Consider the following 27,156-nt stretch of genomic DNA (forward strand, 5'->3'; position numbering starts at 1 on the left):
TAAAACCACATATGTGAGGTATCGCCGCGTGCGCTAGAGTGCCAGCAACAATTCTAGCACTAGACCTCCTCTGTAAATCTAAACTGGTAACCTGTAAAAAAAATTCAAAGCGTTGCCTATGGAGATTTTTAAGTACCGAAGTTTGGCGCCATTCCATGAGTGTGCGCAATTTTAAAGCGTGACATGTTAGGTATCTATTTACTCGGTGTAACATCATCTTTCATATTTTACAAACAAATTGGGCTAACTTTACTGTTTTGTTATTTTTTTAATTCATGAAACAATTTTTTTCCAAAAAAAAGGCGTTTGAAAAATTATTGCGCAAATGGCGTGCAAGATAAAACGTTTCAATGACCGTCGTTTTATTCCCTAGGGTGTCTGCTAAAAAAACATATATAATGTTTGGGGGTTCTGTGTAATTTTCTAGCAAAAAAAATATGATTTGTACATGTAGGAGAGAAGTGCCAGAATAGGCCTGGTATGGATGTGTGTATAACTGCCCTGTATGGAAGTGGTTAAAAAAAAAAAAATCCACTCGTTCCCGGCTTCCAGCGTTGTCCTGATCCTGCGAGGGCTGATCTCCCGCAATGAGAAGATCCTGCGATGGCCGGGTGTTCTCCGATCCAGCGCTGAGAAGATCCATCCGGAGCGCAGCATCCCCGACCTCCTCATCGCCGGACACAGCCCAGCGGAATGACGTGCTGGGGCTGTGTGACATTACTTATATAGAGAAGGCAGGGGCACCCGTCACGTGACCCCGCCCCCTCTGACGTACCCTCTGCTACGTCACTGGCGAAGCCCGGCTTCCCTCTTTTTGGGCTTCCCCAGTGACGTAGCAGAGGGTACGTCAGAGGGGGCGGGGTCACGTGACGGGTGCCCCTGCCTCCTCTATATAAGTAATGTCACACAGCCCCAGCGCGTCATTCCGCTGGGCTGTGTCCTGCGATGAGGAGGTCGGGGATGCTGCGCTCCGGATGGATCTTCTGAGCGATGGGTCGAAGATGACATGGACGCCGCAGGATCTTCTCATCGCGGGAGATCACCGTCGCAGGATGAGGACAACGCTGGAAGCCGGGAACGAGTGAATTTTTCACCGCTGGAGTTTTTTTTATTATTTTTTTTAATAAAGGACTTTATTCTTTTGTGTCAGTGTGTTTTTTTTACAATACTTTTCACTTCCTTCGTGAAATGGTAGAGGTACAGTGTACCCCATTACCATTTCACACAGGGGGGGGGGTCAGGATCTGGGGGTCCCCTTTGTTAAAGGGGTCTTCCAGATTCTGATAAACCTCCCGCCCGCAGACCCCCACAACCACCGGGCAAGGGTTGTGGGGATGAGACCCTTGTCCCCATCAACATGGGGACATCCTCCCCATGTTGAGGGCATGTGGCCTGGTGCGGTTCAGGAGAGGGGGGGGGGGCCGCCCTCTGTCCCCCCCTCTTTTCTGCGGCCGGCCAGGTCAACGTGCTCGGATAATGGGTCTGGTTATGGATATTTAGGGGGAACCGCACGTCATTTTTGTTTTAAATTGACGGCGGGGTTCCCCTGAATATCCATACCAGACCTAAAGGGTCTGGTTATTGAATTTGCGGGGACCTCCGCACATTTTTTTTCCCCCGAACTCCGATCCCGGACCCGAACTTTTTTCAATTATTCGGGTTCGGGTCCGGGTTCGGGAAAAACCCAAAGTCCGTACCGAACCCGAACTTTACAGTTCGGGTTCGCTCAACCCTAGTCAGGAGCTGTTGTATTCATATCATTTTTGGAGTTTGGATCTCCCTGTTATGGGAAGTGGTAGTGTCATGGTTAGTCTCAGAGACCAGTAGCTATAGCAGTAGAGAGGCTCCCAACGACCATTTGGATAAGTACACAGGTAAGTCCCAACCTGCTACCACTTGTTACTGATCTTTGGCTTGTTTATTGACTGCTCTTCTGCTTGATGCCTACCTGATATATATGCTACTAGACCCCGGCTTGCTCACCTCCTGGTGTGGCAATTCTGAGGGCAACGACCTGGTACTAATATTCAGCAAAACCCATCTCCACCATCAGGAGCTCTGGTGAACACCGGTCAGTGTTTAGACACCACACCTCAGATGAGCCCGTGTCAACTGCCATGGTGACTTACTTCTGTACTTTCTACACCTAGGGGCCCTTTCACACGGGCGGATCAGTAATAATCCGCCTCCGTGTGTCCGCTTTGCTCAGCTGGGATCCTCCGTAAAATCCCCGCTGAGCCGTCAGCTGACAGGGCGGTCCCCGCACACTGTGCAAGGACCGCCCTGTCTTTCCCCCGCTCTCCCCTATGGGGGGATCGGATGAACACGGACCGTATGTCCGTGTTCACCCGATCCGATCCGCAAGACAGAAGAAAAATAGGATTTTCTTCCGTCTGCAAAAACTGAGCTTTGTGGTGGCGGGTGATTACGGGTGTCAGTGGATGTTCATCCGCTGACACCCGCAATCACATAGGGACCATTGTATGTCCCGTTTTCATCCGCAACAAATGGATGAAAATGTGGACATACGGTCCGCACATGTGAAAGGGGCCTTGGGGCCCTCAAGTACAGCCAATAACATATTCAAACAATAGTTTAGATTAGGGATATGCAATTAGCGGACCTCCAGATGTTGCAAAACTACAATTCCCATCATGCTTCTGCCTTTGGGTGTCATGCTTGTGGCTGTCAGAGTCTTGCTATGCCTCATGGGACTTGTAGTTCTGCAACAGCTGGAGGTCCGCTAATTGCATATCCCTGGTTTAGATGCTAATATATTATTATTAAGACAGTAAAATATAAATGTTCTAACTTTATTTTAGACAAGCTGGCTGTTATAATGCAGCTTTTTGATGAGCTTTCTCTACTGCTAATTGGCTATGTGAGAAAGGGACAAATTAGACGTTTTTAGAGTTTTTTTTTTTCTTCCTAGTGACGTTAAATTATGACACATCCAATAAAAAAATATCTGCTTTGCACATTGTTGGAGCAAAAACGCAGATCGTTTTTCAGAGACCAAAGCTCATGTTAACGAGCCCTAATGCCCCGTACACACCATCACTTTATGTGATGAAAAAAAATGACGTTTTTAAAAACGTCACTTTAATTGACCGTGTGTGGGGGAAAACGTTGTTTTATGTCTTCTAAAAAACGACCAAAAAAAATTGAAGCATGCTTTTTCAAAACGTCAACTTTTACTTCACAGAAATTGACCGTGTGTAGCAAAAAACGTCGTTTAAAACGACGTTTTTTCATCCGCGCATGCCCAGAAGCTACTTATGAAGCAAGCTTCAATGGAAAAACGTGGTGGAACGTAACCTCGCTTTGCTAGAACATTGTGAGAAAAACGATGGTGTGTAGGCAACTTCGTCTTTGAAAATTGAAGTTTCAAAAACGTCATTTTTTACTTCACAGAAAATGTCATTTTTTTTCATCACATAAAGTGATGGTGTGTACGCGGCATAAGAAACAGCAGGACTAGAAGAGAAATGGTTTATGTAATGGGTGAAGGTTGGCTTGAACCTCTACCCCCTCACATGACAGTGTTTAGACCTAGCAATTGTCCCCTTAGGGCAAACTAACAAGAGTCTGTGTAAACTGCCATACAGTGTAGTCACCTGCTTCAGAAGTTGCTGCTGACTTTCCCCACAAAATTATACTGAACAAAACATATTCCCCGGCATATTCATTTGTGTTTATTTTGTTAATTTATGTAAGGGAATTTCTTGTGCAAACCTCTACAGAGTGAATAAACTATCACACGTTCAAGCCACTTGTTATCCACATTGCATAAGTAGTATTCACTTGTTATACTCTGTACAGGAATTTCTGTATTGCGTATTGATAAAAAGTGAAAACGCTATATAATGTGGGCTATTTATTAAAACTAAAGCAGACAGAATCTTGAGCAGCTGTGCATGGCCACCAATCAACTTCTATCTTCAGCAGTTAAGCTTTAAAAATGAAAGATATTGGTAAATTGTCCATAATTTTACCATATCTTTTTGGTTTGTAAGGGGGGGGAAACCCATTTGATCACATAGAAAGCATACAAAATGTACATATGAGGGGACAGATCCATATTGCTACGGCGCTTGCAACATAGCATACGAAGTATACGGTATACCGGAGGAGTGTCCTGGGTGTCCGCATTGTGTCTGAGTTCCATTTACATACAGCACGCAAGCCAAAGGCCGCGGCTAGGTTATAGCTGACTGTGCTTTTTGGCTTGCGCCCAATTTATTTATGGTGGTGGGGCACTTCGGTTTCAAGCACTGTGGTGTCATCCTATTGGACGTTTGGACTTTTACAGCTAAGGCCCCGTACACACGGTCGGACAAAACCGATGAGAATGGACCGAGGTTCAGTTTCATCGGTCCAAACCGACCGTTTGTGTATAGCCCATTGGTCTGTTTTCCTTCGGTCCAAAATTTTAAAACATGCTTCAAAACCGAACCGACGGACCGCTGCCCGATCGGTCCAAACCGATCGGTTCAAAACCCGCGCATGCTCAGAATAAAGTCGACGCATGCTTGGAAGCCTTGAACTTCGTTTTTTTCATCACGTCGTGTGTTTTACGTCGCCGCGTTCTGACCCGATCGGTTTTTGAACTGATGGTGTGTACGCACATCAGACCATCAGGCCACTTCAGCGGTGAACCGTACACACGGTTTGGAACGACCGTGTGTACGGGGCCTTATGGTCCTTCTGTGACCTTTTTGCTTTTTATGATATGTTGGCACCAGTAGTCATCAAGAGTCACCCTGAGCAACCCACAAGGAAGAGAAAACAACCAATGATATACAACAATCCCAAGGATGACTACTGGTGCCAACATATCATAAAAAGCAAAAAGGTCACAGAAGGACCATAAGCTGTAAAAGTCCAATAGGATGACACCACAGTGCTTGAAACCGAAAGAATTTGGAAGAAGAAAAGAAGACGGAAGATAAAGTGCCACTGCCTAAGTGTAGTATACATGAATAAAGTTTAAAGGGTTTGTAAACCCTTGTTTAAAAAAATAAAAATAAATAACAAACATATCATACTTACCTCCACTGTGCAGTTCGTTTTGCACAGAGTTGCCCCAATCATCCTCTTCTTGGGTCCCCCACGGCGATGGTAGCTCCTCCCTGCAACAGGTGTCCACATTGAAGAAGCGCTCTCCTTGGTGGACACCCATGCAGACGCGCTCCCGAATCCTGCGTGCTTTCGCACAGAAAGTAGGACTCAGCCCACACCCTACAGCGCCCGCGTCACTGGATTTGATTGACAGCAGCGGGAGCCAATGGCTGAGCTGCTTTCAATCTATCCAATCAAGAGCCGAGACATCGGGCAGAGAGGAAGAGTGCGTCTCTGCCGAGGGAACGAATGGGCTCAGGTGAGTAAAACGGGAGGACAGTGTTAGAATTTTTTTTTACCTTAAAGCGGGGGTTCAACCTTAGAGAGCACTTTTCCCCCTTAGATTCCTGCTCGTTTTTACTAGGGGAATCGGCTATTTGTTTTAAAATATGTGCAGTACTTACCCGTTTACGAGATGCATCCTCTCCGTCGCTTCCGGGTATGGGCTGCGGGAATAGGCGTTCCTTCTTGATTGACATTCTTCCGACGGTCGCATCCATCGCGTCACGATTTTCCGAAAGAAGCCGAACGTCGGTGCGCAGGCGCAGTATAGAGCCGCACCGACGTTCGGCTTCTTTCGGCTACGAGTGACGCGATGGATGCGACCGTCGGAAGCCTCTCGGAAGACTGTCAATCAAGAAGGAACGCCCGCTCCCGAAGACCCATACTCGGAAGCGACGGAAGAAGATGCAGCTCGAAAACGGGTAAATACTGCTCATATTTTAATACAAATAGCCGATTCCCCTAGACCGAACGAGCAGGAATCTAATGGGGGAAAAAAAAAATGTAATACATGGGTGAACTCCCGCTTTAAAGCGGAGTTCTACCCTAAAGTGGAACTTCCGCTGATCTGATTCCCCCCCCCTCTCCGGTGCCACAATTGGCACCTTTCAGGGGGGGGGGGGGGAATCTGTCTTTGACAGGTATCCTTTTCCGCTTCCTGGAGTCCGCGCCGCGGCCCGTGACGTCACCGCAAGGCTCCCTCCCCGGTTAAAAGGAGAGAGGAGCGGAGCCGCGAGCATGCGCAGTAGGGTTCCCCGCGTGAAGCCTAAAGGCAACACTGCCGGGTTCCCTTACCCGCAATGGCGGCGGCAGCACCCGACATCTGATGGAAACATCAGCTGCGGTTGCCGACATCAAGGGACTCCAGGACAGGTAAGTGTCCTATTATTAAAAGGCAGCAGCTGCAGTATGTGTAACTGCTGGCTTTTCATTTTAGATTTTTTGTCCGGAACACCGCTTTAATGCATAGGATGCATTTGGGTGAAAAAACACCAGGGTTTACAACCCCTTTAAAAGGTGAAATCGTAAGGTAATGCACTCACATAGAAATAAGTAAGCACTGCATATCTATAATCTGTGGTGCTGCTGGAGCCTTTAATTGAGTCTTTATCAATTTCTATTTACTATATTATTTTTTTTATGAAATTTAAACAGTGGTGTGTGTGGTGCACTCTCTCTTTGTTTTTGGCCTGTTTTTCTCCTATTCATGTCTGTTGGAGAGACTGCCACCTTCTGGACACTCCACAGATTATCTCTTTCATGCCTAAGCCTATTTATGACATTTGGTGTATACAGATTAAAATCTGTATTTTTTTCTAGAAAATTACTTAGAACCCCCAAACATTATATATATATATATATTTTTTAGCAGAGAATCTAGAGAATAAAATGGCGATTGTTGCAATATTTTATATCACACAGTATTTGTGCGGCAGTGTTTTAAACGCAACTTTTTGGGAAAAATAACATTTCATGAATTTAAAAAAAATGAAAAAGTAAAGTTAGCCCAATTTTTTTTTGCATAATGTGAAAGATAATGTTACGCCGAGTAAATAGATACCAAGCATGTCACGCTTTATAATTGCACACACTCGTGGAATGGCGACAAACTACGGTACCTAAAAATCTCCATAGGCGACGCTTTAAAGTTTTTTTTACGGTTACCAGGTTAGAGTTACAGAGGAGGTTTAGTGCGAGAATTATTGCTCTCGCTCTGACGATCGCGGCGATGCCTCACATGTGTGATTTTGAACACAATTTTCATATGCGGGTGCGACTTCCGTATGCGTTTTCTTTCGCAAGCTTGCGGGGAGGGGGGTGCTTTATATTTTTTGTTTTCCTTATTTATTTTTATAATATTAAATTGTGTTTTTTTTTTACATTTTGATCACTTTTATTGCTGTCACAAGGAATGTAAACATCCCTTGTGACAGTAATAGGTGGTGACAGGTACTCTTTATGGAGGGATCGGGGGTCTAAAAGACCCCCGATCCCTCCTTTGCACTTCAAAGTATTCAGATCGCCGAAAACAGCGATTCTGAATACTGTGTACTTTTTTAAGTCCGGCGCCATTGGCAGCCGAGTAACCCGGAAGTGACATCATGACGTCGCTTCCGTGTTTACATTGCTAAGACTGAATCAAAGCTGTTTACGGCTTAGTGTCAGTCTGCGCCTGGACACTGGAGGCGCCGGATGGAGGATCGGGTCTCCCGGTGGGACGGGAGGCCCGGTCAGAGTGGCGAGAGGGGGAGGGATGTCCCCTCCCGCTCCTTCAGCATAACAACCGAGCGGCTTTTAGCCGCATCGGTTGTTATGTCTGGATAGCCAATCGCCGGCTCTAAACAACGGTACTGGGATGATGCCTGCAGCTGAAGGCATCATCCCGGTATAACCCCCGAAAGCCGAGGACGCATAAATGCGTACGCTCGGCGTGAAAGGGTTTTAGATATGCAGTGCTCACTTTTTTCTATGAGTGTATTACCTTTCTATTTCACTTTTAAACCAGGGTGGATTTGATTTAAATCACTAGTAAAAAGGCTTGATTTAAATCGACTCAAATGAAATCATAATTTTTTTTAGAGCAACTGTCATCTCTGTCCCGCAGCGGCTCCTCCTCTGACACGCTGTTGACTCACCGACACTGCCATTCACTTTAATGGGACGGCTGGTGATGCGGAGGCAGCAGGTGAGTGGATGCCCGCTAACGGGCGCTACCAGGATGGATCTCTATGACAGGTGCTCTTTAAATGTGAGGACTCATTCTTGCTGGTAGTTGGAATCCTTTAATCTTTGCAAACAAAATGAAGGTTTCCTATTTAGAAAAATAAGCTGTCAGGTTAGTAAAGCAGCGATATCAGAACTGATTTTAGGTTAATAGGTTATTCACACATAGTTGGAGAACTACTCAAATGCTTTTATTTAACCGCTTGAGGACCGGCCCATGTAGATATACGTCGGCAGAATGGCACAGACAGGCATTATCACGTACCTGTACGTGGCCCTTTTAAATGCCTGCCGCGTGGTCACGAGCGCGCCGCCCTCGCGACCCTGCCGCCTTCCCCGTGAGTCGGACCGCAGGGTCCCGCAGACTTGATCACCGCGGGAATCCCAGCGATCGGCTCACGGAGGTATCGATCGGGGAGATGTTTGTATAAAAAAGCATCTCCTTGCTCTGCCTAGTGAGAAATTACACTGATCTCGGCTCTGTGTACTCGGAGCGGAAATCGGTGTCACGTGACACAGAGCTCATCCCCCCTACAGTTAGAAACATAAGGCAGGGAACACTTAACCCCTACAGCGCCACCTAGTGATTAACCCCTTCACTGCCAGTGTCATTTTCACAGTAACCAGTGCATTTTTATAACACTGATAGCTGTGAAAATGACAATGGTCCCAAAAATGTGTCAAAAGTGTCCGATGTGTCCGCCATAATGTCGCAGTCACGAAAAAAATTCACTGATCGCCGCCATTACTAGTAAAAAAATTAAAAATGCCATAAAACTATCCCCTATTTTGTAAACGCTATAAATTTTGCACACAAACCAATCAATAAAGGCTTATTGCGATTTTTTTTTACCAAAAATATGTAGAAGAATAGGTATCGGCCTAAACTGAGGAAAAAATATGTTTTTTTTTAATATTTTTGGGGGATATTTATTATAGCAAAAAGAAATAAAAAATTGCATTTTTTTTCAAAATTGTCGCTATATTTTTGTTTATAGCGCAAAAAAAAAGGATTTTTGTACTCACCGTAAAATCCATTTCTCTGAGTTCATAGACGGACACAGCATCCTTTGACCTTAGGGTTATGCTTCTTCCTACCAGGAGATTTAGGCAGAATTCTACAGCACTTAAGGTGTTAAAAACTTTCCTTCATGCCGCTCCTCCCAGGGGGCGTGGCTCCCCCAGGCATAACCCCCACTCTGCTTTAGCAGCCTCAGTTCGTAACAAGCAGTACAAACAAAGGAGGGGTGGGTGCTGTGTCCGTCTATGAACTCAGAGAAATGGATTTTACGGTGAGTACAAAAATCCTTTTTTCTCTTTCGTTCATAGACGGACACAGCATCCTTTGACCTTAGGGACGTCCCCAAGCAGTGTCAAAAAAATTCGAGGGGTGGGAAAATAACACAGCAAAAACAGGTTACACCCCAAACAAAACCGAAGTTACTCAACGGAGGAACTCCAACCTTAAACTGCCGCCTGTAACACCCTGCGGCCGAAGGAGGCATCAGAAGATGCACTCACATCCACCTTATAAAACTTTGAAAAAGTGTGGAACGACGACCAGGTCGCTGCCTTACACACCTGTAACACAGAGGCTTGGTGTCGGAAGCCCAGGAGGCCCCGATCGCCCTGGTCGAATGCGCCATGACCCGAAAGGGAGGCGCCCGCCCCTTCAGGGCGTAGGCCTGAAGCACAACCTGTCGGATCCACCTGGAAATGGTGGCCGACGAGACTGCCAGGCCCTTACTGGGACCGGACACAGACACGAACAGCGAGTCCGATTTCCGGAACGGAGCTGTCGCCGACAAGTAAACTCGAAGGGCCCGAACCACATCCAGAGAATGTAAAGAGGCCTCCTTCGGGTTCTTCGGCTGAGGACATAATGATGGAACAACAATGTCCTCGTTAATGTGAAAGGCCGAAACGACCTTCGGAAGAAAAGAGGGCTGCGGGCGCAGCACCGCCTTATCCTGATGGATGACCAAGTAGGGGGCCTTGCAATACAAGGCCGCCAGTTCAGACACTCGTCTGATAGAGGTAATAGCTACCAGAAAGACCACCTTCTGCGACAAAGTCAGCAAGGGGATCTCCCGAATGTCCTCAAAGGGGGCACGCTGAAGCGCCGAGAGGACCAAGTTCAAGTCCCAAGAAGGTAGCGGAGGGCGCACCGGGGGGGCCACATGCCGGACCCCCTGCACAAACGTGCGAACCAAAGAATTCGCTGCCAAGGGACGCTGAAAATAAACAGCCTGAGCAGAAATCTGACTCTTGATCGTGCTCAAGGCAAGAGCCTGGTCCACTCCCCGCTGTAGGAACAGCAGGATCCGGGACACCACGTAAGTACGGGGGTGCCACTTCATCTCCTCACACATAGAGATGTATGCTTTCCATGTACGATGGTAAATTTTTCGAGAAGTGGACTTCCGTGCACGCAGCATGGTAGAGATTACCGGGCCCGACAGGCCCCGGTCCTTCAGTACCTGGTTTTCAACAGCCACGCCGTTAAAGCCAGTGACCGTAAAGCAGGATGGAAGATCGGGCCCTGAGACAGGAGATCTTCCCTCAGAGGCAGACGCCAGGGGGCGTCTGTCACCAGACGTACCAGGTCCGCGTACCAAGAGCGACGCGGCCAATCCGGGGCGATCAGGATCGTTGGAATACCTTCGGCTTCCACCCTGCGCAGCAGGCGGGGTAGGAGCCTTAGAGGAGGGAAGGCGTAAATCAGGTGATATTGACCCAGGGAGCCACTAACGCGTCTGACGCGTCTGCCCACGGGTCCCTTGACCTAGCCACAAACCGTGGTACCTTCCGATTGAGACGGGACGCCAGAAGGTCCACGTCTGGAGTGCCCCATTTTTGGCACAGGATCTGAAACACCTCCGGGTGGAGAGACCACTCCCCTTGATCCAGAGTCATGCGACTTAGGGAGTCGGCTTGCCAATTCAGAACTCCCGGAATGTATACCGCCGACAGGGCCGGAACGGACCTTTCGGCCCACCGAAGTATGTGAGCGACCTCCGTCGCCGCGGCCGAGCTCCTTGTGCCGCCCTGATGATTGATGTACGCCACGGCCGTGGCGTTGTCGGACTGGATCCTGACAGGACGGCCCTGTAGCTCCAGCGACCACCTGACAAGGCACAGCTTGATTGCTCGGAGCTCCAGGATATTGATCGGCAGGCGGGACTCCTCCCGAGTCCAGCGCCCCTGGGCTGACTGGGTGCCCCAGACGCCCCCCCAGCCGAAGAGGCTGGCATCCGTCGTGACCACTGTCCAGCGGCACGGAAGAAAAGACTTCCCGGACCGAAGCACCGGAGACGTCAGCCACCATGCCAGGGAAGACTTGGCCAGATGGCTCAACCGAATCTGGTGATCCAGAGAAGATGGGACCCTGTCCCATCGTGACAGAATCTCCTTCTGTAGTACCCTGGTGTGGATTGGGCATACAGAACTGCCTCGAAGGAGGCCACCATCAGACCCAGAACCCGCATGCAGAAGCGAAGAGATGACCACTTCTGGGTCAACAACTGTCTCACTGCAGATTGCAGGGTCAGCAGGTTTTGCGATGGGAGGAACACTTTTGTCTCCCCCGAATCCAAAACCAGCCCCAGGGGTTCCAGCCTCTGGGACGGAACCAACACTGATTTTCTGAGATTCAGAAACCAGCCGAACTCCTGCAGAGTCCGACACGTGATGGACACGTCCTCCTCTAACTCTGAGCCTGAAGAAGCTCTCAGGAGAAGGTCGTCCAGGTATCCCACGATATCGATCCCTCGCTGCCGTAGCAAGGCCAGGATCGGGGCGAGCACCTTGGTGAACACCCGTGGTGCCGACGCCAGCCCGAACGGGAGGGCCACGAATTGATAGTGGTCCTCCCCGATCGCAAAGCGCAGATACCTTTGGTGGCTTGTGCAAACGGGAACATGCAGGTATGCGTCCATGATGTCTAAGGACGCCATGAAGTCCCCCTGGTGGAGGGACGCCATGATAGAACGGACCGACTCCATCCTGAATCGCTGCACCTTGACAAAGGAGTTGAGGGCCTTTAGGTCCAGGATAGGGCGAACCCCTCCCTTCTTGGGGACCACGAACAGATTGGAGTAGAACCCCCGAAACCGTTCCAGCGAGGGGACCGGCACAACCACCCCCCTGTCCAGAAGATCCTGGACAGTCCCCGGACAGGGCTAGCCGACGATCCGGAGGAAGCTGGAGGTTGGATGGAAAAAAATCTGTTTGGGGGACAAGAAAGGAACTCTATCTTGTACCCCGAGGCGACCACCTCGCAAACCCAACGGTCGGATAGAAGAGAATTCCACCGATCCACGAAGTCGTGAAGCCGTCCCCCCACCCGAGACCCGGGCGGGGGCAGACCTTCATGCGGAAGCAGGCTTGTCCGCAGGCTTGTTCGGTTTTTTGAACCAGGGGCGCTTACGCCCGGCAGCAAGGGCTTTTGCACCTTGCGGACCTTTTCCAGCCGCGCTGGCGCACGAAAAAAACCGTTTAGGGGGTAGTAAAAGTAGGACCTTGCTTGCGGCGAGGTTCCCTACCCTTCCCCGACTGAGGGAGCAAGGTGCTCTTACCTCCAGTGGCATCCTTAATGATGTCATCCAGGGATGCCCCCAAAAGCCGTCCGCCCTTAAAGGGCAAATCTACCAAGGCCTTTTTTGAGTACTGGTCAGCCGACCAGCACTTCAGCCATATAAGGCGGCGCAGAACCACTGCGTAGACAGAAGCCCTGGAAAGCAAAGGAATCTAATCCATATCCGCCTCGCAGAGAAACTTCTGACCCTGAATCAACTGTTCAGCCAGGTCCCTAGAGGACTCGGAAGCCCCCTGGACCTCCAGGTCCTGCAGCAGGAGCTTCGCCCTTTCAGTCAGCGTCTGAGCTACCAGGGCTCCGGCCAGAGCCGGCCTTACCACCGAACCCCCTTAGCGGTACGCGGTGGTTTGCGGAATCCAAAAGGACTGACACCGCTGGTGTCTCCGCCAAATCCTCTAAATGAAGAGCCTCACGCACCGCAGTAATAAGAGCTCCAACAAATTCCTTATCAGCAGACTCCGCAGCAGAGTCATCCTCGCTGTCCATGTGGGTTAAGCCCGCATCCTCTGACATGACAGAACCAGAAGCATCAGATTCTGCGTCAGAGATATCCCCAGAAACAGCCTCCGGGGGGGGGGGCGCTTTTTTACCCCCCAACCGAGCACTGGCTGCTTCAAACCTGGTGAGAAAAAAGACTCCAGGACAGCCGACACCGATTCAACAGATGTGGCAGGGGGAGGGGCGCTTAAGGGTTAATTCCGGCATTGTAAGAAATGAGGGGCCTGATTCAGGCTCCATATTGCCGTTGCCATTTCACCCCTACTGCCAAGGGCAGGAAAAAAGTCCCCCACAGGTCACCTCCCGGCCGCTAGAGCACAGTATGGGGCCCCCTGAGACTCACCACCCCCTGGTACAGCGCGGTCTGTGAAGGCAAGTGTGTGCTGAGGAGAAGCTGCAGCGCTGCGTCTGTCCCCTCAGATGATTCGCGGTCTTTTTTCCCCGCCGAAACGGCCACTAGAGGCCGAACTAGTGCTGAAAATGGCGCCGGCCACAAGAAAATGGCCGCCGAATAATACAAGCGCGGCTCCGGCAAAATGGCCGCCGTTGCGCAGTTTTAAAAAGACAGTGTACCCAAAAATGACAGTACACCAAAACAGCACACAGCACACACAAAAATGCCCAGAATGTCCACCACAGTCCCCTGCAGTGACACAGAACAGCCCCAGCCATACCCGAGTGAAAAAAAAAAAAAAAAAAAAAAAAAAATATGAGCCCCAGGGAAAAAACCCCCTGCACAGCCGTCACCCAAAGGGGAAAGGAGGGAGAGGAATAAGGGAGAGAGGAAAGCAGGGGAAAACCCTCAGTCGACCTCCCAAGGGAAAACATTCCAGCCAGACCACTTACCTGAGTAAGGGGCCACTACTTACCTGTCCTGCGACTACCTGGCTGGAGGTATCCCAGACAGAACCAACGTCCGCGAACGGCATGGCTGTCAGCCAGACACACTGTGACAAGGCCATAGAGACCGGTCATATGTGTGCCCTAGAACCGAAGTTCCCCGGCCGCCCCTGGAGCAATGGGGCCTGTCGTGGACGTCCCAAAGCGGAGCTGAGGGCCGGCACACGCTCGAAGGCCGAACCTGGGGGGACTACAAGGGTCGAGGACCCAGCCTGTCACCCAGTCGGCTGTTGATAGAAGAATCGCAGGATTCAAAAATAAAAATAAAATAAAAAAGCGAGGAAAAAACTCGCAAAATGCAAAAAAAAATTGCAAGAAAAAACTCCAGAGTCCAGGACTCCAGAGAGAGCCTGACTCTCCTGACGGTTAGGCAGAAACAAACTGAGGCTGCTAAAGCAGAGTGGGGGTTATGCCTGGGGGAGCCACGCCCCCTGGGAGGAGCGGCATGAAGGAAAGTTTTTAACACCTTAAGTGCTGTAGAATTCTGCCTAAATCTCCTGGTAGGAAGAAGCATAACCCTAAGGTCAAAGGATGCTGTGTCCGTCTATGAACGAAAGAGAAATAAAAACCGCAGAGGTGATCAAATACCACCAAAAGAAAGCTCTATTTGTGGGGGAAAAGGACGCCAATTTTGTTTGGCAGCCACGTCGCACGACCGCGCAATTGTCCGTTAAAGCGACGCAGTGCCGAATCTCAAAAAGGGGCCAGGTCTTTGACCACCCAAATGGTCCGGGGCTGAAGTGGTTAATTAAAACCATAACATTGCCAGTGCATGTTATCTCCGCTTGCAGAGCTTGGATTCATTGAATGAGTTTACCAAAAATGTTAATATTGCAGAATATACAGCCTCGTGCTACAATAACTAAGCTCCATATCATGCTGAATAAACTAAATTGTAATGTTTCTTAAATAGAAAACTATCTTTAGATTTTTACTCCAAAGGCATTTTCTTAAAATAAATCTGAATAATAAAAAAAAAGAAAATTTGAAATAAAAAAAATAAAATGTTTAGGTTTTAGAACCACTTTAACGCTAATAACATTTTACAAAGTTACATTTCTTTCAAGTCTGCGGTGCCATCCGATGGGCTGCAGAATATACAGTGGGCCGGATTCAGATAGGATCTTTAGATCCGTGTAACCTATCTGATTTACGATCCGCCGGCGCAAGTTTTTGAGGCAAGCGCTTAATTCAGAAAGCACTTGCCTCAAAACTTGCGGCGGCGTAGCGTAAATCCCCCGGCGGAATTCAAATTCCGCGGCTAGGGGGCGTCTACAATTTAAATCAGGCACGTCCCCGTGCCGATCGAACAGCGCATGCGCCGTCCGCGAATTTTCCCAGCGTGCATTGCTCCAAATGACGTCGCTAGGACGTCATTGGTTTCGGCGTGAGCGTAACTTGCGTCCAGCTCTTTTCTGAATCGACGTACGCAAACGACGTAAAAATTCAAAACTCTGCCCGGGAACGACGGCCATACTTAACATAGGATACCCCTCACATAGCAGGGGTAACTATACGCCGGAAAAAGCCGAACGCAAGCGACGTAAAAAAAAAAGCGGCGGGCGTTCGTTTCTGAATCGGCGGAAATCCTCATTTGCATATTCGTCGCGTGTAAAAAATGAAACGCCACCTATCGGCCGGCCTGGAATTGCAGCCTAAGATCCGACGGTGTAAGTCACTTACACCTGTCGGATCTTAGGGAGATCTATGCGGAACCTGATTCTATGAATCAGCCGCATAGATCCGACCGACGGAACTCAGAGATACGACGGCGTATCAGGAGATACGCCGTCGTATCTCTATCTGAATCCGGCCCAGCATGTCTAATCAATGGGGAGAAACCACTTTTGAAACTTGTCTTTCTTTTAACTGAATACACAAACATAGTAGCTTTTGAAAAGTCTTTGATAAAATCATCATATAAATCTCAAAACAATTTCTTGTGCAAAAAAAATGATTATACATCCATTTTACAATCGTAGTCACCATTCTAACTTCAACTTCTATATGCTGACAATAGTACCATATAAATGCACGGGTTCACTGGGATAACATTGAACATACCAACAATCGGCCCATGATTTATTCCGTATTCCCGCAGGACTTTTATGAGCTCCGCATCTGACAGGTTTTTGAACTTGTCCATTCTTGGCAATATCTAAGAATAAAACGCAAAACAAATGATTAGTCGTTGGCTGTACTTTTATCACACACGTCGCTCTTTCTTCACTCCGGTTTTTAAATCTGTAGAGAGAAAATGAGGAAGGATATTGTGACCCGATTTCTTCTTTCATTTCCTCGGAGTGTAAAACTCCCAATATTTTTGTGTAGATTTTATGATTAACCTCTTACATAGTTACATAGTTAGTCAGGTTGAAAAAAGACACAAGTCCATCCAGTTCAACCACAAAAAAATAAACAAACAAAATAAAAAACACAATACAATCCCATACACCCAACTCCATACCCACAGTATGGAATAAAGACTATATGAAGCAACAGGGTGGCAAGGTCTTTAACCACTTAAGGACCGCCTCCTGCACATATACGTCGGCAGAATGGCACGTCTGGGCACAATCACGTACCTGTACGTGATTGTTAAATGCCCGGCAGCGTCCCGATCCGAAGCTCCGTGACCGCGGCACCCGATCGCCGACGGAGTCCCGAGATCGGTCCCTGGAGCTGAAGAACGGGGAGAGGTGAGTGTAAACACACCTTCCCCGTTCTTCAAAGTGGTGCTGTCATTGATCGTCTGTTCCCTGATATAGGGAAAGGCGATCAGTGACGTCACACGTCCAGCCCCGCCCCCCCTACAGTTAGAAACACAGATGAGGTCACACTTAACCCCTTCAGCGCCCCCTAGTGTTTTTTTTTTATAATTGCTTCTTTTCTTTATTATAACAAATTACAACACATACAAAAAAAAAAGAAACGTAAACAATAGAGACAAAAAGAAAAATACAAGAAACATCACCATACATAAATAAAAGTACATCAAACCCAAAAATTACCCCCCCCCCAAGAGCACCCTCAGATTATTTCTCTTACTTCCCCTTCCCCCCCCCCCAAATCAACCCTCCACCTACAGGAGGTAGAGGGAGATAAGAGGGAGGGAGAGAGAGAGAAAAAAAAAAAGAAGAATATCAAAAAAAATTAATCTCCTTTTGAAGAAGGGAGACCAAAAAAAAGCTCCCTATTTCGTGACTCTTTAAATCCCATCACCTTATGACCCCCATACCACACGAGAAGGAGGGACTTAGGGCCAGATCCACAGCCAGCCGCCGTAACTTAAATATTCGGATTTAAGTTACACTGCCGGAAAATTTCTACCTAAGTGCCCGATCCACAAAGCACTTACCTAGAAATTTTCGGCTGTGTAACTTAAATCCGGCCGGCGCAAGGCGTTCCTAATTTAATGGGGCGAGTCCCATTTAAATTAGGCGCGCTCCCGCACCAGCCGTACTGCGCATGCTCACGACGTCATTTTCCCGACGTGCTTTGCGCGGTTTTACGTTGCGCCGGGTTTTGAGAATCGCGACGGGCGTAAAAAAAAAAAAAAATACGAGTTGCGGCGGAAAAAAAAAAATTGAAAAAAAAGACGGCGACGCGGGATAGAAGGGTCTACTTTTACAAGGCCTAAACAGTTTAGGCCTTGTAAAAGCAGCCCTAATATTGCGACGGCAAACTAATACTTACAGAGAAAAAACGAAGCGTAAAAGCGTTGTGGATCTCCGTAAGTGCTCATTTGCATACCCGAAGCGGCATTTCGACGAGAAATGCCCCCAGCGGCGGCCGAGGTACTGCATCCTAAGATCCGACAGTGTAAGTCCCTTACACATGTCGGATCTTCTCCCTATCTTTTCTGTGGATCAGTTCCATAGATAGAAACAGGGATACGACGGCGTATCAGTAGATACGCCGGCGTATCCCTTTTGAGGATCTGGCCCTTAATAACACCCTATAAACAAAAAAGAACTTAATAGTTCTTTATTTTGTGGCTGTGACATCTCTTTGAAACCCCACTTCCCATTCTTATGGCCCCATCCAACCAAAATCCTTAATAAGGTAAAAGGAAAAAAAGAAGAAAAAAAAAAAGGGGGGGGGGGGACTGCTTCTCCTCTATTTCTTTCCCCTTCCCCCCAACCCTCTGTGCTCTTCGAATGTTGACTCAATTAATTCCCCCTCTCTACTGTGCAAGTAATGCAGATTAATTAGTGTTGTGAAAAAAAATATAAAATGGGGGGGGGGGGGGGAAAGAAAAGGGGGGGGGAAGGGGGACCAAAGTCTCTTTTCTTTTCCATATGCTAAATCCTCTCTCTAAATTTAATGTGACCCCACATAAATTACGCTTTTTACGAACGGCGCATGCGCCGTCCGTGAAAGTATCCCAGTGCGCATGCTCCAAATTAACCCGCAAGAAGCCAATGCTTTCGACGTGAACGTAAATGATGCCCAGCCCTATTTGCGAACGACTTACGCAAACGACGTAAAACGTGAAAAATTCGACGGTGTTCCAACGTCCATACCTAACATTGGTACGCCTCATATAGCAGGGGTAACTTTACGCCGGAAAAAGCCTAACGTAAACAGCGTATCTGTAATGCGACGGCCGGGCGTATGTTCGTGAATAGGCGTATCTAGCTGATTTACATATTTCTAGGCGTAAATCAGCGTACACTCCCCTAGTGGCCAGCGTAAATATGCAGTTAAGATGCGACGGCGTAGGAGACTTGTGCTGGTCGTATCTTATACAAATTCTGGCGTATCTGATTCTTTGAATCAGGCGCCAAGATACGACGGCTCAGACTCAGAGATACGACGGCGTATCTGGAGATACGACGGCGTATCTCCTACTTGAATTTGGGCCATACTGTGTAAACGTACTGTTTTTGTTATTGTGGTCCATGTGGACCGGTCTCTCTGATTTAAATTAAAAAAATAAATAAAGGGGGGGGGAAGCTAAAAAGAAAACTAAAGCAGCCACCAAATCTAAGGACTGGTAAGCGGCAATATCTTACATTTTTGTTCTTGGGTTTATATATAGTTAGTAGAACTCTGCCAATGTATACAGATAGCAGCAGCATAAGTCAACATCAGCAATCTCTGTGCCTGAAATCGTGATGTGGTGATCTATGCCGGACATTATTTTGGCCATATAAGGGCAGAATTTGAACCTTCCCATTAGTCTGGGTTGTTAATGTAGACTGGGTGCTCTGAACCATGCATGGAGAAAATAGAAATGTAATCTAAAAATATAAATTTATCTTCTTGTGAAAAAAAAAATATATATACATTTGCAAACAGGCAGGGTTATAAATGCAGAGGAGAGAGATACTATAGGGAGAGATATACTATAGGGAGAGATATACTATAGGGAGAGATATACTACAGGGAGAGAGATACTACAAGGAGAGAGATATACTATAGGGAGAGAGATACTATAGGGAGAGAGATACTATAGGGAGAGAGATACTATAGGGAGAGAGATACTATAGGGAGAGAGATACTATAGGGAGAGAGATACTATAGGGAGAGATATACTATAGGGAGAGAGATACTACAGGGAGAGATATACTACAGGGAGAGAGATACTATAGGGAGAGATATACTATAGGGAGAGAGATACTATAGGGAGAGATATACTATAGGGAGAGAGATACTATAGGGAGAGAGATACTATAGGGAGAGAGATACTATAGGGAGAGAGATACTATAGGGAGAGAGATACTACAGGGAGAGAGATACTACAGGGAGAGAGATACTACAGGGAGAGATATACTATAGGGAGAGAGATACTATAGGGAGAGATATACTATAGGGAGAGATATACTATAGGGAGAGATATATTATAGGGAGAGAGATACTATAGGGAGAGAGATGCTATAGGGAGAGATATACTATAAGGGGAAATTTACTAAAACTGGAGCGCGCAGAATCTGGTGCAGCTGTGCATGGTAGCCAATTATCGTCTAATTTCAACTAAGGGTCCTTTCACACGTGCGGACCGTTCGTCCGTTTTTTCATACGTCCGTTTACGGACTGCAATGCTTTCCAATGGGATAGCGTACGTTAGCGGATGAGCATCCGCTAACGTCCGTTAACACCCGTCCCCGTTAAGCGCCGTTTTTTTTAACGGAAGAAAACCCTATTTTTCTTCCGTCAAAAAAAACGGAACGGACGAAAAACTGATGTTAGCGGACGATCCTTTTAACATCCGATCCGCTAACATCTATTTTTCATCAAAATATGTTTTAAAAATAAAGTTCTAGCAAAAAAAAAAAACACGAATGAAAAACGGATGAAAAAACGGAAGACAACTGATGAAAAACGGATGTAAAAACGGATGAAAAAACGGAAGAAAAACGGATGACAACTGATGAAAAACGGAAGAAAAACGGATGAAAAAACGGATGAAAAACGGATGAAAAACGGATGAAAAAACGGAAGAAAAACGGATGACAACTGATGAAAAACGGAAGAAAAACGGATGAAAAAACGGATGAAAAACGGATTAAAAAACGGATGAAAAAACGGAAGAAAAACGGATGAAAAACGGATTAAAAAACGGATGAAAAAACGGAAGAAAAACGGATGACAACTGATGAAAAACGGATGTAAAACGGATGAAAAAACGGATCAACTGATGATAAAAAACTGATCTAAAAAACGGTCCGCACGTGTGAAAGGACCCTTAAACTCCCATGTTAAACGTAAGTCTATTTATGGGCACAGTGAGGCATGCAAATGGACACCCTAGGCTTATACTCAAGTCAACAAGTTTCCCAGTTTCTTGTGGTAAAATTAGGTGCCTCGGCATATATTCGGGTCGGCCCCATTTGAATTAGGCGGGCTTGCGCCGAGCGGATTTACGTTGCACCGCCGCAAGTTTACAGGCAAGTGCTTTGTGAATCAGGCACTTACGCTGTAAACTTGCGGCGGTGTAACGTAAATGGGATACGTTACGCCGCCGCAGCGTAACGTATTTGTATGTGAATCTGGCCCTCTGTTCTTGAGCCTTTCCTAGGTCAGTCGAGCTGTCTTCGGGCCTTTCCGTGTGTTTACGAGGCTCTCCGGCGCCCCCCCCCCCCCCCCAACTGCGATATTGCATCTCATTGAAGTCAATGCAGAACAAATAATTTTCTTTTAGATTGACTTCAATGGGGAAACTCGCTTTGATATGCGAGTACTTTTGAGTAATCTGAGATTCCACTGTATGTATATATATTTTTTTCCTAACATCCTAGAGAAAAAAATGGCGGTCATTGCAATACTTTCTGTCACACCATATTTGCGTAGCGGTCTTACAAGCACACTTTTTTTAATTAAAAAAATAAAACAACAGTAACGTTAGCCCATTTTTTTTTATATTGTGAAAAATAATGTTATGCCGAGTAAAATGATACCCAACATGTCAAAAGTTAAAAAATTCTACAGGTTGCATGTTTTGAGTTAGAGGACGTCTAGGGCTAGAATTATTGCTCTCGCTCTACCCATCGCAGCAATACCGCACATGTGGTTTGAACACCATTTTCATATGTGGACGCTACTCACATATGCGTTCGCTTCTGCACGCGAGCTCAGCGGGACGTGGTGCGTTTAAAAAAAAATATATTTTTTTTTTTCCCTATTTATTTTACCTTTTTATTTTTACACCGTTCTTTTAAAAAAAAGATTGTCACAGTTCCTATTACAAGGAATGTAAACATTCCTTGTAATAGAAAAATGAATGACAGGTCCTCTTAAATATGAGAAAAAAGACCTCACATCTCACAATTACACTAAAATGTAAACTTTTTTTTTTTTTTAAAAACTGTTGCTTTACCACTTCACCGCTGGAAGATTTGGCTGCTCAATGACCAGGCCATTTAAAAGTGTGGGCCCTAAGGGCTCTCACACTGGAGCGGTGCGCTAGCAGGACAGTAAAAAAAAGTCATGCTAGCCGCATCTTTGGAGCGGTGTGTATACCGCTCCCGTACATTGAAATCAATGGGACACCGCGGCTATACCGCCTCTGCCAAGGAGCTTTGCGGCGGTTTTTAACTCCTTCTCAGCCGCTAGCGGGGGTAAAACCGCCCCGCTAGTGGTCAAAACGCGCCGCGAAATTGGCGGTAAATCGCCGCAAAAAATCGCGCGCTTTACCGCCAAAGCTGCCCCCACCGCAGTGTGAACAGGGCCTTACAAAGGATGTTTACATTCCTTGTAATAGAAATAAAAGTGACACTTTTTTTCTTTTAACCAATATATTACCGAGCCTATTTCTGAGATTTGGTGTTTACACAATGGCGGTTGTTGCAATACTTTCTGTCACACCGTATTTGCGCAGCGGTCTCACAATCACACTTTTTTTGGAAAAAATACACTTTTTTTAATTAAAAAATAAGACAACAGTAAAATTATCCCAATTTCTATTTATATTGTGAAAGATAATGTTACGCCGAGTAAATTGATACCCAACATGTCACGCTTCAAAATTGCGTCCGCTCGTGGAATGGCGTCAAACTTTTACCCTTTAAAATCTTCATAGGCGACGTTTAAAAAAATCTACAGGTTGCATGTTTTGGGTTACAGAGGAGGTCTAGGCTAGAATTATTGCTCTCGCTCTACCAATCGCGGCGATACCTCACGTGTGTGGTTTGAACACCGTTTTTATATGCGGGCGCTGCTCACGTATACGTTCGCTTCTGCACGCAAGCTCAGCAGGGCGGGGCGCGTTTAAAATAAAAATGTTCTTATTTATTTTACCTTTTTATTTTTTTCACTGTTCTTTAACCACTTGCCGCCCGCCTTATGCAAAAAGACGTTGGCAAAGTGGTTTCAATATCCTGAGTGGACGTTGTTTGACTGTGCTGATCGATTATCAGCACAGCCCCCCCGAGGATGCCCACACTGGACCACCAGGGATGCCCACCAAAGGTATGCCACCCTAGACCACCAGGGATGACGATCACAAATAATGGATGCCAGTCAGTGTCCACAATGGGCATCACTGATTGGCAGGCATTATTGTTTGGCACTGATTGGCATCCATTAGTACAACACATTTATTAGTACGTTAGTGCCCATCTATGCCCATCCGTGCCGCCTATCAGTGCCCATCCATGCCGCCTATCAGTGCCCATCCATGCTGCCTATCAGTGCCCATCAGTGCCACCTATCAGTGCCCATCCATGCCGCCTATCAGTTCCGCATATTAGTGCCTATCATCAGTGCCACCACATCAGTGCCACCTCATCGGTGCCCATCAGTGCTGCCTGATCAGTGCCCGTCATGTCAGGACCATCAGTGCCCATCCGCGAAGGAGAAAACGTACTTATTTACAATGTTTTATAACTGAAACAAAAAAAACGTATTTTTTTCTAAATTTTCAGTCCATTTTTTTTTTTTTGCAGAACATAAAAATCCCAGAGGTGATCAAATACCACCAAAAGAAAGCTCTATTTGTGGGTACAAAATTATAAAAATTTTGTTTGGGTACAGTGTAACACGACCGCGCAATTGTCATTCAAAGTGCAACAGCACTGAAAGCTAAAAATTAATCTGGGCAGGAAGGTGTATAAGTGCCCGGTATGGAAGTGGTTAAAAACTAAAATAAAATGTGTCACTTTTATTCCTATTACAAGGAATGTAAACATCCCATGTAATAGAAAAAAAGCATGACAAAATTGTCATTTGAAAAATAATAATAATAAAATGTCCCTTTAAGAGCTATGGGTGGAAGTAATCTTTGCTTTTTATAAAAAAAAATCTGCATTCTCAAGTTTTTTTTCCTGATGGACACCGTGCCTGTCCTAAGTTTTTAGGCGAGGCCGCGGCTTTGGCCCAGTCCGCTACGACCCTGGGAAAAGGCCGCAGACTAGGCCGAAGCCTCGCCTAAAAACTTAGGACCGGCGCTCCGCGGACTAGGCCGAAGCCACGGCCTCGCCTAAGGCATCCTGCCCGCAGCGATCCTGAGAAAAGGCCGCGAACGGCGTCCGGCCTCACGGCCTTTTCTTAGGATCGTGGCAAGCTGCGGGCAGGATGCTTTAGGTGAGGCTTCGGCCTAGTCCGTGGAGCGCCCGTCCTATGGGGGAAAAAAAACGATTTGCCCTCGCAACTTGATTTAAGATTTAAATCGATTTTTTTCCCAGCCCTACTCGTCTCCATGTCAGGCTAGGGACAGGTCCGGATTGCCGGCACCGCTACCGACAGCCATATTAAGCGGCGGAGGGCACCGGAGCGCAGCGGTAGGGCCCCTCTCCTGCCGCCGATAAAAGTGATCTTGCGGCAAATCCACCGCAGAGACCACTTTTATCTGAAAGAGAACCGCTGGCTCTTGAAGAAGATACCGGGGTTATGGTAGTTAGCTGCTACCATAGCAACAGTATTCCTCTTCAAAGCCAGGACGTATATAGTCGTACGGAGGGAATCAAGTGGTTAAAAAACAGTGTAATAATAAAAGGTCAAATAAATAAGAAAAAAAAAAAATGTAAACACACCCTGTCCCGCCGAGCTTGCACGCAGAAGAGAACGCATAAATAAGTTGCGCCTAAAGAAATCGGTGTTCAAACCACACATGTGAGGTATCGCCGCGATCGTTGGAGCGAGAGAAATAATTCTGGCCCTAGACCTACTCTGTAACCCAAAACATGCAACCTGTAGACATTTTTAAACATCTCCTATGGAGATTTTTAGTGGTAAAAATTTGTCACCATTCCACGCGCGGGCGCAATTTTGAAGCGTGACATGTTGGGTATCAATTTACTCGGCGTAACATTATCGTTTACAATAAAAAAAAAAAAATGGTTTAACTTTACTGTCTTATTTTTTTAAGTAAAAAAAAATAGCCTTTTTCCAAAAAAAGTGCGCTTGTAAGACCGCTGCGCAAATACGGTGCGACAGAAAGTATTGCAACGACTGCCATTTTATTCTCTAGGGTGTTAGAAAAAAACAATATATCGTGTTTGGGGGGTTCCAAGTAATTTTCGAGCAAAAAAAAAAAGTTTTTAACTTGTAAACACCAAACCTCAGAAAAAGGCTCGGGGCTTAAGTGGTTAAAGGGTAACTCCACACGTAGAGTCCCGGATGGGGTGAAGGACAGGTGGTGAGTGACTGACGTTCTATTATTATATGTTTTGTATAAAACGTGAACTTTCCTCGTCACGCTCAGCCTGTCCTTCACAAGGTGACAACATCCGGGAGATTTCCTGGTTGTCTCTTGATAATGGCGGGGAACTGATGAGGAGATCTCACTGATCGGCCCGCTCTTCCTATCACTACTACAAAAATGGGCGGCAAAACACTCCGACCACCGAAGCCACGCCCACTCCCGGTGCGCGCCAGAGCCAGACCAGCGGTGAAAAGGGTGGGGGGGACAGCCAATAGAGAGGCTCGGCTGAAAGCGCGGGAATGCGGACAGCGGTGTGAGGTGAGGGGAATGACCCGCGCGGTGTCCGGTGAACGTATGTGCTCACCTGGTGCTGATCGGCGTGGCTCCGTCCGTCCGCTCGTAGTAGCTGAGGCTGGGGGGGGGGGAGTGGTGAGAGGCGGAATAGAAGGGGCGGGGCTGTACCGAGGATGGACACGCCCTCCTCTGGCGTCACTTAGTGTTCGGAGTTGGCGGGCTGTTGTTCTCTCAGGGAGTGGTCGGTATGTCTTGTGTGAGGGAGAGATTAGAACATGGCGCTCCTCTGTGTCTCTGATATCCCCCCTGTACACGTGCCTGCTTCATCTATCTCAATACCGGGCACTTCCTGCCCGGGACAATGTTCACATTTCACCACAACACTGTACACACATCACACTTCTATTACTTTTTGTCACACAAATAGTTTTTATTTTGGTGGTATTTTATTATGTGATAAACAAAGACCAAAAAAATGGGGGGAAAAAAAACTTTTTTCATAGTTTTATAACATTTTGCAAACAGGTCAGCTCTGATAGGTGACACTGATGGGCTCTGGTAGGTCAGGGTTTGACAAATTTGCTTGAAATCTAGGAGCCAGCTAAAAAAAGTTAGGAGCCAGAAAAAACGCACCCCGTCCCGACGAGCTCGCGCGCAGAAGCGAACGCATACGTGAGCAGCGCCCGCATATGTAAACGGTGTTCAAACCACACATGTGAGGTATCGCCGCGATTGGTAGAGCGAGAGCAATAATTCTAGCCCTAGACCTCCTCTAACTCAAAACATGCAACCTGTAGATTTTTTTTTAAACGTCGCCTATGGAGATTTTAAAGGGTAAAAGTTTATCGGCCATTCCACGAGCGGACGCAATTTTGAAGCGCGACATGTTGGGTATGAATTTACTCGGCGTAACATTATCTTTCATAATATTAAAAAAAAATGGGGATAACTTTACTGTTGTCTTATTTTTTAATTAAAAAAAGTGTAATTTTTTCCCAAAAAAGTGCGCTTGTAAGACCGCTGCGCAAATACGGCGTGACAGGAAGTATTGCAACGATCGCCATTTTATTCTCTAGGGCAGTGATGGCGAACCTTGGCACCCCAGATGTTTTGGAACTACATTTCCCATGATGCTCAACTACACTGCAGAGTGCACGAGCATCATGGGAAATGTAGTTCCAAAACATCTGGGGTGCCGAGGTTCGCCATCACTGCTCTAGGGTGTTAGGATAAAAAATATATATAATGTTTGGGGGTTCTAATTAGAGGGAAGGAGATGGCAGTGAAAATAGTAGAACATGACACACATTATAATTGCTGCAATGCCAATGTAATGTAATGCCAATGGCCACCACTAGATGGCGCCAGCTCACAGAAGCTTCCGAAGAGCTTGGGACTTCACAAGGCCGCAAAGCTGCGGCATCAATTACTGGGCGCCAGGTCACAATTTCTTGTCACCAATGCGACCTGGCGCCTGGATATTGTCGACCCCTGGTTTTATAAAAAACGTTGCAAACATGTCAGCTGTGATAGGTGGCACTGATGGGCCCTGATAGGTGGCACTGATGGGCCCTGATAGGTGGCACTGATGGGCCCTGATAGGTGACACTGATGGGCTCTGATAAATGGCACTGATGGGCACCACGGGTTGCAG

General features: G+C 46.9%; 1 protein-coding gene across 1 annotated transcript in view; it reads right to left on the reverse strand.

Moving 5' to 3' along the window:
- The window catches only part of EMD (emerin), a 58,717-nt gene extending 33,035 nt beyond the window's left edge, over positions 1-25,682 (reverse strand). The window contains exons 1-2 of the mRNA XM_040322955.1: positions 25,573-25,682; positions 16,187-16,280 (exon numbers count right to left, since the gene is read on the reverse strand). Coding sequence (XP_040178889.1) covers positions 16,187-16,268 — 82 coding nt within the window. The 5' untranslated portion in view covers positions 16,269-16,280; positions 25,573-25,682. The remainder of the gene's footprint in view (positions 1-16,186; positions 16,281-25,572) is intronic.
- Positions 25,683-27,156: the final 1,474 nt, after the last annotated feature.

Source organism: Rana temporaria, chromosome 9 (genome assembly GCF_905171775.1).
Source record: "Rana temporaria chromosome 9, aRanTem1.1, whole genome shotgun sequence".
Lineage (NCBI taxonomy): Eukaryota > Metazoa > Chordata > Amphibia > Anura > Ranidae > Rana > Rana temporaria.